General features: G+C 37.2%; 1 protein-coding gene across 4 annotated transcripts in view; it reads left to right on the top strand.

The window, feature by feature from the left end:
• LOC127436053 (calcium-dependent secretion activator 2-like) overlaps nt 1-13,396 on the top strand; it is a 225,334-nt gene that overhangs the window by 191,267 nt on the left and 20,671 nt on the right. For 3 of the 4 annotated variants that reach the window (XM_051689965.1, XM_051689964.1, XM_051689963.1), the window contains 6 exons: nt 3,045-3,200; nt 3,665-3,812; nt 5,789-5,803; nt 8,405-8,479; nt 10,864-10,947; nt 11,046-11,078. In XM_051689965.1, coding sequence (XP_051545925.1) covers nt 3,045-3,200; nt 3,665-3,812; nt 5,789-5,803; nt 8,405-8,479; nt 10,864-10,947; nt 11,046-11,078 — 511 coding nt within the window. The remainder of the gene's footprint in view (nt 1-3,044; nt 3,201-3,664; nt 3,813-5,788; nt 5,804-8,404; nt 8,480-10,863; nt 10,948-11,045; nt 11,079-13,396) is intronic. The other variant, XM_051689966.1, reaches the window with a different exon arrangement.

The following is a 13,396-nucleotide window of genomic DNA, read 5'->3' as shown; positions in this document are numbered from 1 at the left end:
CGCTGCAAATTGCACATGAGTGAATGGGCACTTAAGAGTATTTGAGTAGATTTGTTGGAGTAGATTCCTTTTGCAGACTAATTAAACAAAAAAAAAGATTGCATGTCATGATCTTTGAAAATGTCTCTACGCAAACAATCGTACAGATGTAGGTGAATTTGCACCAGCTCGCTAGTAACTGCACACCAGTGTGTTCATGTTGACTGATTTTGACTGACTGAACAATGGAAACATAATTAGTTGTGGGCCTCAAGGTAGGTGGAGCTCCAGGTCACACCTACCGATGATGTGGACCAATAGCAGTAAGAAGGTGTTTAGCAGAGAAGGGTCAATTGCTGCTCTTTATCACTAAATTTTGACTCAGTTATGAAAAAAGAGTTTTCTAATTTTATATTTAGTATAAATGTACAGTATATGTTACCCAAATTAAATAATATAATCTAATTGTTATACCTATTTAAAACTAATTTAATAGCTAGCTACTTTTTGTTAGTAACTTGTAGTGTAGCTAACAACTTTTTTAAAAGAGTTGCTTGACTTTAGTTGAACTACTTTCAGCTATGAGTAGCTTGCAGATTAGGAAGTTACAGTTTCAAAGTAGCTTTCCCAACACTGATTCTGATGATAATAATAATCAAAGAGTATTTGGAAACAGACTTCTCAGTCCTGAGATGGTCAGAGTTCAGTTCACTTTAAAGGGGTCTGAGTTCGTTTGGAGTGTTCACAACTCAAAATTCACAAAACCAAAACCAAATGCCTTTTGACAGACTTACTCTGTCTTTCTGTCATTATATAAACTTTTGGGGAGCACTTTATAATAACTTAAATTATTAAATTTTATTACATTCATAAAGTTTAAAGATGCCATGAAACTTTGATTCATACACTGATGAGCCAAAACATTATGACCACCTGCCTAATATGCTGTTGGTCCTCCGCGTGCCACCAAAACAGCGCTGACCCGCCGAGGCATGGATTCTACATGACCCCTGAAGGTGTCCTGTGGTGTCTGGCACCAAGACATTAGCAGCAGATCCTTCAAGTCCTGTAAGTTGCGAGGTGGAGCTGCCTTAGATCGGACTTGTTGGTCCAGCACATCCCACAGATGCTTAACCTTTGATCATCTGGGGAATTTGGAGGCTATGGCAACACCTTGAACTCTTCATCATGTTCCACAAACTATTCCTGAACAATGTGTGCAATGTGGCAGGGCACATTGTCCTTCTGAAAGAGGCCACTGCCATCAGGGAATACCATTGCCATGTGTGCCCATGTAGGCGCTTTCGACGGTGGAAAGGGGTCATCATGGGCACTCTGACCAGTCTGCGGCCATGTAGCCCCACACGCAGCAGGGTGCGTTACACTGTGTGTTGTGACGCATTCCTCCCGTAACCATCATTAAAATTTCCTGTGACTTGTGCCACAGTAGATCTTCTGTCGGTTCGGATCAGATGGGATAGCCTTCGTTGCCCTCACGCATCGATGAGCCTTGGGCGCCCAATACCTTGTTGCCAGTTTGTGGTTTGTCCCTCCTCGGACCACTGTCGGTAGGTAATCAACACTGCTGACCGGGAGCACCCCACAAGCCTTGCTGTTTCAGAGATGCTCTGACCCAGTCATCTGGTCATAACAATTTGGCCCTTGTCAGTGTCGCTCAGGTCTTTACTCCTGCCCATTTCTCCTGCATCAACACGTTGACTACAAGAACTGATTGTTCGCTTACCATCTAATCTACCCAGACTTTGACATGTGGCCCTGTTAGGAGATGATCAGCGTTATTCTCTTCACCTGTGATTGGTCATAATGTTTTGGCTCATCTGTGTATATTTTCATATCTATTCACAGTTAAATGGATTCTATTCATAGCATCAACTACTAATCTGTTTTACATTATATAATGTCTGATAATAACTTCTAATTAAAGTTATTATTAAGTGTTACCATCTTTAATCTTTTTTTTACTTTCTACTTTTGCATTTTAACTAGAGCTGTCAGGATTAACGTGTTAAAGCATGTGATTAATTAAAGTTTAATGCTTAATTTTTTCTTAATTGTGATACCATTAATACAACATAAACCAGCATAAACACTGGTTGGAAGGGCAAAAACTTTGCGGTGTGTCCAATGTGAGTCATTACACTGACGCACACTTCACAACACACACAACAGCACTTCGTTTCAGTGAACAAATGACAGAGAAAGGAGCTCTTAACGCTATTTGATGTACAAAACAAGCCCAGATGGGACTTGTGATAGAAATCAAGTATTTTTCAGCCTAGGTAAGGCACATTTTAATGACCACAGAAGCACGTCACGTCTTAACTATCACCAAAACACAGAATAAGACATTTTTTGGTGCAAGTGCTTTTCATGTTGAGTACAAAGTGGCGCTTGGTGCTGGCGCTGACACCCTGACATGAATCATGAACGCGGCTTCATGATTGCTGTTACAAAGCTAATAGCCACAGTCTACCAACAGATTAGTATTGTGGAGGATGAGAGCTTAAGAGATTTAATGCCGATTGCAATGAAAATCCAACCTATGGGGAGACTAGTTCTTTCAATTAGTCAATCTCCCACTGATATTTTGGAAAACATTTAGTGTTACTTGAATTGGTGCTATTTTAGTGCATTTCTACCTTTTTACTGTTGAAGTGTTTGTTTGGAAAATGTTAATAAAGCATTATATTGTTACATATTGTTTTGTTTTTCCTAAGATAGAAATAAATGCATTTTTACAGGAAAAGAAGTATATGTAGTGTAAAATTTCAGCACTTTCAAAATCTGCAATTAATTGCGATTAACTACAAAAAATTATGCGATTAATCGGTAAAAATGCGATTAATAATTACAGTTTTAACTTTTATGTTTGTACTATATTTTCTCTTTTTTCAGTTCTGCAATGTATTTGCTGTGGCATCTGCAGACAGAGAAATATCTATAGAGAAATTAGTAATACATAAAAATGCTGCTTTCCTAAGTCAGAGCTAAGATCATTCATGTGCTGCATGACATTTCACTTTGCATTTTTTTGTTTTCCTCAGTAATGGCTCGGCCACATCCGAAGATCTGTTTTGGAAGCTGGATGCTCTTCAGATGTTTGTAATGGACCTGCACTGGCCAGAGCCAGAGTTTGCCCAACATCTGGAGCAGAGGCTCAAACTCATGGCCAGTGATATGATGGAGGCCTGTGTTAAAAGGTTTGCTGTTTAAGAATTAATAAATAGTGGCCCTTTTAAAGGAATAGTTCACACAGAAATGAAAATTGCATTATCATTTACTTACCCTCATGTCATTCAAAACCCGTATGACTTTCTTTCTTCCTTGGAACACAAAAGGAGAAATTCTGAAGAATGTACTGTTCACTCATTTCAGTGCAGTTATAAATGAATGGGGATCAGAGCTTTCAAACTTAAAAAAAGATGCAAAAGCAACATGAAATTTCCATAAGCTTAAATTTTGGTCTGTTCCTCACACAAAGCTATTGTATGACTTCAGAAGACTTATGTATATATAATGCACAACTTTCATTGTAAGTGCATGGAAAAAAGCGACCAGTACACTCTTCAGAATTTCTCCTTTTGTATTCCATTTAAGACAGAAAATCATAAAGGCTTGGAACAACAATAGCATGAATAAATATGTCTTCATCTCTTATATGCAGGACCAAAGCTGCCTTTGACTCTAAGATGCAGAAGTCAAGCAAATCCACTGATTTCCGCATCCCCTTGTCAGTGTGCACAATGTTTAATGTTCTCATGGACGCCAAGAAACAGTGCTCCAAGCTTTGTGTTCTTGACCAAGGTCAGGAGGTATGTCACAATCATACAAGGTCTATTTGAGCATCAGTCTTTACCTTGGTAAATTACTTATGAACATTATATATCTGATGAAACATATGGTCTTTTAAATTGAGAACAAGATTAAGAATGTGCTAAGTGCAGTCATTCAATTAGGAGGCAATAATTGGCTGTTTGAAGTGCAGAGGCATTGCTGTCAAACTGGTAAAGATGCATTTATCAGTTTCTTTATATCTCATACTTGATTTTGAGCTGAACTACCACATGTTATAAGTTTGTCTGAAGTACTTGTATTACTTTTCTTTGGGCAATATTATCATCTCTTCCTCTGCCTTGAAATAAGTCTTGACAACAAAGGCATCCTGCTGCAGAGGCCTTGGAGAAACCAGAACTGCCATTTTAATCTCAAAAAAGCAGCAACCAAGCCAGGTCAATAGCAGCACATACTGTAGCCTGTAAATAATTTAATGTGCAATTATACTCTTATGTAAAGTGCTTCATATAGGGACTATTTTATTCCCTTTTTATCTCTATGTGGACAATCGACTAAAGTTCACACAGCTGTTCATTAAAAGTGATGTGTAATTTAAAACACTTTATCCAATCTCAGCTTAATTGTACCTAAATTGCACCATGCTGTTTTTGCAGCGTCTCACAAAGGAGTTTTACACAGGCATTTTCTGTATAAAATGTAAAAATATAGTTCATTTTGCAGTTCATTTTGGCACCGCTGGTGATACAGAAATTACACACTTCACCTTTAAACAGTATCTGAGACTCGAACTTCTCAGTTGGCAATTTATAATTTAGAGTGAAGTTTGGAGTCATTTATAGTTTAGACTTAAAAAGGGGCAGTGGTGGCTTGGCGGTTAGGGCTCTGGGTTACTGACTAGATGGGGTTCAAGCCCCAACACCGCCATGATGCCACTGTTGGGCCCTTGAGCAAGGCCCTTGACCCCATCTGCTCCAAGGGCGCAGTATCATGGCTGACCCTGCACTCTGACCCCAGCTTGGCTGGGATATGCAAAAAGGGGCAGTGGTGGTTCAGCGGTTAAGGCTCTGGGTTACTGATCAGAAGGTTGGGGGTTCAAGCCCCAGCACTGCCAAGATGCCACTGTTGACCCTATCTGCTCCAGAGATGCTGTGTCATGGCTGACCCTGCGCTCTGACCCCAGCTTAGCTGGGATATGTGAAAAAAAGAATTTCACTGTATATGTGCTAATGTGTGATAAATAAGTAAAATAAATAAAAATTAAAGGGACAGTTCACCCAAAAAATTTAAACTTTCATCATTTACTCACCCTCATGCCATCCCAGATGTGTATGACTTTCTTTCTTCTGCTGAACACAAACAAATATTTTTAAAAGAATGTCTGAGCTCTGTTGGTCCATACAATGCAAGTGAATGGTGACCAGAAGCTTTCAAGCTCAAAAAGCACATAAAGGCTGCATAAAAGTAATCCATACGACTCCATGGTTTAATTCATGTCTTCTGAAGTGATATGATAAGTGTGGGTTAGAAACAGATCAATATTTAAGTCATATTTACTATCAGTCTCCACTTTGACATTCACTTCCACATTCTTCTTCTTGTGTTTTTGGCGATTCATGTTCATCGACTTAAATATTGATCTGTTTCTCACCCACACCTATTATATTGCTTCTGAAGACATGGATTTAACATGATTTTGTGCTTTAGAAATTAAAGTGGCAGTCTTGCTTCATTTTAGATTCAGTAAATTCTCGAAATCACATTTCATATTTATTCTCCCCTCTCAAATGAGCCAGTTTGGTAGATTTTGTGTTGCTTTTATTTATTGCCTTTTTTACATTTTACATAATGATCACATATTTACTAAAGTTTAATTTACCTTTTGGCTGTCTTCAAGATTCAGTATGATTCAACCCACCTCTAAGATTATTTTCTATTCATGTCTGTTTTTCTTTGACTCATTCCCTCATGTCCTGCACTATTGCATGAACCCAAGGTTGACCAGCAGTGGGTAAGTGTTCAGTCCAACAGTTTGATGTGCAAATAAGCAGTGAAAGAATACAATATGTGCAGTTAACTTAACTGGTTAGCTCTTACATTGAAAAACATTTGGAGTGAGGTTTACTTAAAAAATCAAGGAAACAGTCTCTACCCAGAAATTGCTAGTAAATTTAACAGACGATATTTTCAAGTAACGGCTACACAATTCTTGGTGGCTTTAATTATAAATTCTCAAGTAAAGTTTACTTTGTAATACTCTGTTTCAAGTAAATATTACTCTTTGTTTGTACATTTTACTTAAGCAATGTAACACTGAATTAAGCTATGCTTTTAAAAGTGTACTAACATTTAAATGCTTTTTTAACGTACTTAGCCATTTAGCACATGACACATAAAAGCCTTACACAGGGAAGCTTAATGCATGCTATGTAGTCTATAAGACAACATCACCTAACTTTAATGGCAATAGAAACAAGATCCAGAGCTGCGCATGCCTCAACACTTGGTGCACAAAACACAATGATGGGAACAATCAACAGATAATTTTTTTGATCATGAACGGATAATTTAAGCTCATTAAGTATTCAAGCCCAGTGCATGCTGGGAACACTAGCTAAGAAAAGTTAAGTAAAATTGATTTATTTCATTTATCTGTGAAATTTACTCAAATTAGAAAATAAATATGACAAAGTTTTTTACTTTAGGATTGATACATGATCATGAATAATATTTACTTATAAAATAGAGCATTCATTTTTACATTTTTAAATTGACTACAAATGTGGAATTTACTTAATGTTTTCAAAAACATATATATTTTTAAACATACTTATGTGTTAGTTAAATTTAATCAGGGATGCAAACTACCCAACTTTCAGCTAAAGACACCTTTTCTGAAGCTAATTTGCTTTTCTACATTTTCCTTATTGAAATCACTTGAAAGGGTTACTTTAAGCTTAAGCACTTAAAAAAAAAAAAAGCTTTAAATACAACAAAAAGCTTTAAAAACAACAAACAAATCAATAAAAATATACATCTGGAACACCTGCAATGACTTTCTCACATTTTCACCAGTCATTAGTTTGCATCCCTGTTTGATAAAAGTTGAATAATTGTTTCTAAAAGAAATTCCTCTACCAAGTAATGATTTATTCTGGATTTTAATACCACACTTTAATGACCTTATTTCTTTCTATTTCTTTATATTAGAGTGCATATAGATTTATTAAAGCTTTTATAATGAAAGTATCTTTCCTTCTCTCTTTCTCTTATGGCATAATCCTCCTCTTTATATGGTCTAAATTATGCCATCATAATCGACACTTCTCTTTTCCAGTCCTAACCAAAAAACATGCTAATTGTTTTTTTACTATACTGAGAATTAATGTCTGTGGTTTCACACGGCAAGATAGTTCCACCATTGTAAGAAACAACACTTTTATTTCCACCTACTTAGTGTTGGGTCAAAAGGCATTTTTCAGCACTCAGACGATTTTTCTGTCACAAGGAATTGAATGTAATGGCCATAAGTGTGCGCTGTGTTGTTTGTGAAAGACTTTGTTTAAAAACAAAGAAAATATTATTTTCCCCGAGTTTGCCTGCAGCTTTATTTCAAAATACAAGGTTATGCTTTATAAACTGCCATGCTGCTGAAGTGACTCTGAAGTGGTTGGCTACCAGATAAATGTTTTCAAATGACATTATTGTTCTTTTGGTTTTCACACACAGCAAAGACCTCCCTATTTAATCTGTTCTAATGCAAAAAAGAGCCCTTGCAGTTTAGCAGAATAAAAAGCAAACATGGAAGTGTTAATTGAGGTAAAAAGTCCTCAAGATTCTCCTGTAATGCCATTTATGAAAAAACTGCCATTTTGTGCACAGGAGGAAAAAGAAAAAGGTTGGGGGGGGGGTGAAAAGAAAATTAGGGCTGCTGACAGTGACCTCTTAGCACCCTCAATTTGTCACCGATCTGCACGTATTGTTGATAGAAATTTTTAATTTGGTTGTCCTTTGGATTCACTTTGAATGGGCATTGTTGGCTGAGATGAACTCCTGCTTGCCTCGCATGCAGCAAAGGCATCTATTCAATGCCACCAAATGGATGCTTGCACTCTTTCTCTCTTTCTGTCTTCTCTCACACACAGCCCCCATCCTTTGCTTTCTCCTTCTCCCTTTCCCTCTCGCTGTTTTCGACAAAATAGGTGAATAAGACTTATCAGACATGAAATTGTCGATTAATTGAATGTAGTGTGAGCCTTTGGTCGCCGCAGCTGGACGGGTTCTTTAGAAAAACGCAAGGCTGCCCTAATTGTGGCCTGCACAAAAAGTATCCTTCAAATTCCTTTGCCCTAAATGAGAGAAGGAATTCCATTGATTGGCATAATGGGCCTAATAGCTGTTTAACTCAGCCCTATTACATGGAAGGATTTTTCTCTCTCCTGGAATATGTCTTTGTGAGAGGATGTTCTTTTAGGAAGGTTTGCGATCCATTTAGCCATTTCTTTCACGGCGCTCTAGCCAAAGTTTCTGATAATAAGCTTTGTTTGTAATTCGCGTTGAGAGCCTGTCATATTAAGTTTTTCCTCCCCGTCCCCTTCTTCTGTGTCTACAGCAACAGTACCACACAAAAATTGATGTCCTGATCGATGAGGCCTTTAAGGAAATGATCTCCTCCTTGGTCTCAAAGGTATTCCCTTCAGCCATTGTCTCAATCTCTTTGAGATTTGGCTTTTACCCATTCTTTTCTGCTGGCCTTCACCGTGAGCCTCTGACTCAACACTTTGGAGTGAATGAGTATTGCAGGAAATGTTATATGGCATTTTTTGTTTAAACATGCTCAGTTAAAGGGATAGTTCTCCCAAAAAATTGCAGCCTGATCTCATGAAATTTTGTGACATTACGTGCTTCATTACACGTTTGGCTGCAGTTTCCCAGTGAAATGTCCAGCGGGGGGCACCAAAATAGAGTGAAATTATGTTGTAGTCAGATAAGGTTTTTAAGGTGAATATTAGATTGAGGTTTTAATGAGTAAAACGTACCTCCCTAACCTAAAACTTTAGCCTACACCTTACCAAGTGTTTTAAAAGATAAATGAGAGGTGAAGAAAACAGACATGCTTTCACTACACCAACACCTAAACCTAACCGATAGTGTCCAAAAAGATAAATGAGAGGTAAACAAGACAGACATCCTTACCCTAAACCAACACCTAAACCTAACCGCTAGTGTTCAAAAAGATAAATGAGAGGTAAACAAGACAGACATCCTTACCCTAAACCTAACCGCTAGTGTTCAAAAAGATAAATGAGAGGTAAACAAGACAGATATCCTTACCCTAAACCAACACCTAAACCTAACCGCTAGTGTTCAAAAAGATAAATGAGAGGTAAACAAGACAGACATCCTTACCCTAAACCTAACCGCTAGTGTTCAAAAAGATAAATGAGAGGTAAACAAGACAGACATACTTACCCTAAACCAACACCTAAACCTAACCGCTAGTGTTCAAAAAGATAAATAAGAGGTAAACAAGACAGACATCCTTACACTAAACCTAACCGCTAGTGTTCAAAAAGATAAATGAGAGGTAAACAAGACAGATATCCTTACCCTAAACCAACACCTAAACCTAACCGCTAGTGTTCAAAAAGATAAATGAGAGGTAAACAAGACAGATATCCTTACCCTAAACCAACACCTAAACCTAACCGCTAGTGTTCAAAAAGATAAATGAGAGGTAAACAAGACAGATATCCTTACCCTAAACCAACACCTAAACCTAACCGCTAGTGTTCAAAAAGATAAATGAGAGGTAAACAGGACAGATATCCTTACCCTAAACCAACACCTAAACCTTACCGCTAGTGTTCAAAAAGATAAATGAGAGGTAAACAAGACTGACATCCTTACCCTAAGCCTAACCGCTAGTGTTCAAAAAGATAAATGAGAGGTAAACAAGACAGACATCCTTATCCTAAACCTAACTGCTAGTGTTCAAAAAGATAAATGAGAGGTAAACAAGACGGATATACTTACCCTAAACCAACACCTAAACCTAACCGCTAGTGTTCAAAAAGATAAATGAGAGGTAAACAAGACAGACATCCTTACCCTAAACCAACACCTAAACCAAACCACTAGTGTTCAAAAAGATAAATGAGAGGTAAATAATACAGGCATCTTCACCATAAACCAACACCTAAACCAAACCGATAGTGTTCAAAAAGATAAATGAGAGGTGAAGAAATTTTACATCCTTACCCTTAACCTACACCTAAACCTAACCGATAGTGTTGTAAAAGCAAATTCAACATGAAAAGCACATTTTCTAAAGGAACCATGCCATATCATGTCACTTCTATGATACTTTCGCTTCACTTTCACTTTCACATTTGTTTCGAGCATCCTTGTCTGGGCTTGAGGCTCGGTCTGAGAGTCCAAAGTCCAACACTCTATCAGGTGAGCTACCACGCAATCACACTGGAATAAATGTGTAAATGTTGGTGAGTCTGTAATACAAGCATTAAATTATAAATTATGCATTAAAGTGTTCTGATATAATAGCATAGCAAGGTGTGAGTAATAGAGCAAAAAATAAGCGTTTATAAAGTCATAATCAGTCTTAATACCCGTGATTTGTGTGAAAGTGAATAAAACAAACAGTTGTTGTAGCATCTCTAGTGTTTATTTCTCTGGGAAACTGCTGCAAAATGTAGAAAGCAACATGTAAAACTCAGTTTGCAAAAATGTAGTATAGTAACGTTTATTCCATGAGACTAGGTTTAAATTTTTTTACTTTTGTTAAAATTGACTTTCTTCGGTGGAACACAAAAGCAGATTGTCATTTTGTCATCTTATTTTGTGTACTGCTTAAGAAAGAAAGTCATACAGGTTTGGAACAACATGAGGGTGAGTAAATGAGACAGAATTTCATTTTGGGTGAACTATCCCTTTAAGGATTTAGCTTTCCAGTTGGATTCAGAGGGGTGTAACTGTATTTTACCTATTCAGTGTGTTACTTTGTAATAAATAGTTGCTTCTTGTCACGCAAACATTTCTTCTCTTTCACAGTTTGCAGCTGTTTTGGACGGGGTGTTGTCCAAACTCTCACGATATGACGAGGGAACATTCTTTTCCTCCATCCTCTCTTTCACAGTGAGTTTATCTCCCCCACCCCTTTCCGGCATCTTATTTCGGACTGATCATTTATCAACCCATAGATATTCATCAGAACTTTTTTTATTGCCTCAAAGGTAAAGGCAGCAGCCAAATATGTGGATGTCCCTGTAAGTTCTGTTCCATTTGAAAATATAAGTAACTATCTGCACGATGTCGGCATGCCTTGTGTGAATATTGATTGTGCATGCATACTGTGTGTGTGTGTTGTATTATTTACTTAGAGAAACAGATTCTCTATTCAGCTTTGCCAAATTTTTCCATCTTGCTTTGTTTGATTTTTTAAAAAAAGGCCTAATGTGTATTATTTCACAATCACTTAACATAATATATTTTTGTATAATGAAAGAGGCATTGGAGCGTCTATAAGAGCTGGCTGAGCAACACTAATTAGCAACCCGATTGGCTTCAAATCAGTCTCATGATCTGCCAGTGTTGACAATGGGCCGTCACAAGCAGAGCGAGATGCTAATGAATCACCAGCAAACAGGGCCATGATCAAGCCGTGAAACAAGAACATGGTTGAGGGAAAGACTGAGTATGCACATGTCCTCATGAACTGAGGCAACAGCAATGATAACAGAAGGGGTTTTTGGATAAAGCTATGAAAAAAATTAACTCAAGCATTTAATCCCAGTTAGTTTTATCTATAATGTAAGGCCAGACTGTGCATGTCTTGTTCAGTATGATTTTCATGAATTTCTGTGCTGTTGCACTTCCGGTGTTGTCCGATTCCCAAACGAATGACTCTTATGAACCTGCTCTTTTAAATCTACAGAGCAAAACATACAGCGCCCAATGTTGTTCGAGTCCCGGACCAATTACTGTTATGAGCCAGTTCTTTTGAATCTACAGTGCGAAACATTTGCTGCTTCCAGTTTAGTTAGATTCCCAAACGAATTACTCTTATGAGCCGGTTCTTTTGAATCTGCCACATGAAACAAACGGTGCACCCAGTGTTGTTCGATTCCCAAACCAATTACTCTAATTAGCCGGTTCTTTTGAATCTACAGCACAAAACATACAGCACCCAGTGCTGTTCGATTCCCAAACGAATGACTCTTATGAGCCTGCTCTTTTAAATCTACAGCACGAAACATACAGCACCCAGTGTTGTTCGATTCCTAAACGAATGACTCTTATGAGCCGGTTCTTTTGAATCTACAGCGTGAAACATTTGGTGCTTTTGGCGTAGTCCGATTCCCGAACTAATGAGCCTGCTCTTTTGAATTTATAACGTGAAACATTTGCCGATTTTGGTATAGTCTGATTCCCGAACGAATTATTCTTATGAGCCCGCTCTTTTGAATCTACAGCACGAAACATACAGTGCCCAGTGTTGTTCGATTCCCAAACAAATGACTCTTATGAGTTGGTTCTTTTTGGTGAATCAAAAACACGTATACATCAGTCAGAGCAGTAACTGAATTAATCTTATGCTGATGTGCATGTTATGCATGTCCAACCCGAAATGAAATAAGAATGGTTGAAGTCTAACAAGCCTGAAGTACAACATTAGACTACATAACACAGTCTTAACTGTCTCTGAAACTGTCAATGTGTTTTTTTTAACATGTACTTCAGACATGTAAGATTTCAATCAGGCTGTTAGTTAAAGTTACACATGAGTTTTGATGTAATAAGGGGAATTTTGCAAAATAATAAATAAATGAATGAATTAAATAGTTAATCATATGTTTTATTTTATTTTGATTTTTTATGTAATATATAGTAAGGATCAATTATTGGATTGCATTTATGCCTCTAAATAGTATGCAAACATGCCATTTACAAGAATTGTATTACATTTATTTTAGATTTTTTATGTCTGCTCTGGAGAAATCTGAAATGATCTAATCATTCGGCAACAGGCTGCTGAGGGCAGTAAATGCAATTGGATTTCTTATTTCAAAATAATTCTTCCTCAGAAGTACTGAAAGAGTCATTGAGAGGAATCGTAAACGGAATCGGACCCGGACTCGTTAAATTTCTTAAGTTTCATATCCTTAGTGTTTGTGCATTTTATTTAGAATTGATGATGATAAACAGTGTCCCAGAAAGTATTTGGACACTTGAGCCACACTTAAAAATGTCTGAATGCATTACATTAAATATCAAACCAAGTGTCATTTGCAAACAAATTAACAATGCTAGGTCACACTAAAATCATGTTAATACACAAATTGTTTACATCTTGTGGCTATACCTTTGAAACAGTGTGTATTTTAGCATTTATGGACTGGCCCCATTCACTTCTATTGTAAGTGCCTCGCTGTAACCCAGATTTTAGCTTATTTTTAAATAAACTTGAAATACATTTTTGTGGTAGTTAACATTATGCCAAAAATGCTGTTGATTGAGGTTCATTTGTACTAAACCTGGAACATTCCCTTCAAGCAACTAGCAAAGTTTACAACAGCAAAGCCAC

This window comes from Myxocyprinus asiaticus, chromosome 46 (genome assembly GCF_019703515.2).
Source record: "Myxocyprinus asiaticus isolate MX2 ecotype Aquarium Trade chromosome 46, UBuf_Myxa_2, whole genome shotgun sequence".
Taxonomy (NCBI): Eukaryota; Metazoa; Chordata; class Actinopteri; order Cypriniformes; family Catostomidae; genus Myxocyprinus; species Myxocyprinus asiaticus.
The sequence above is the reverse complement of the archived record's forward strand: the minus strand, read 5'-3'. Positions and strand labels throughout refer to the sequence as shown.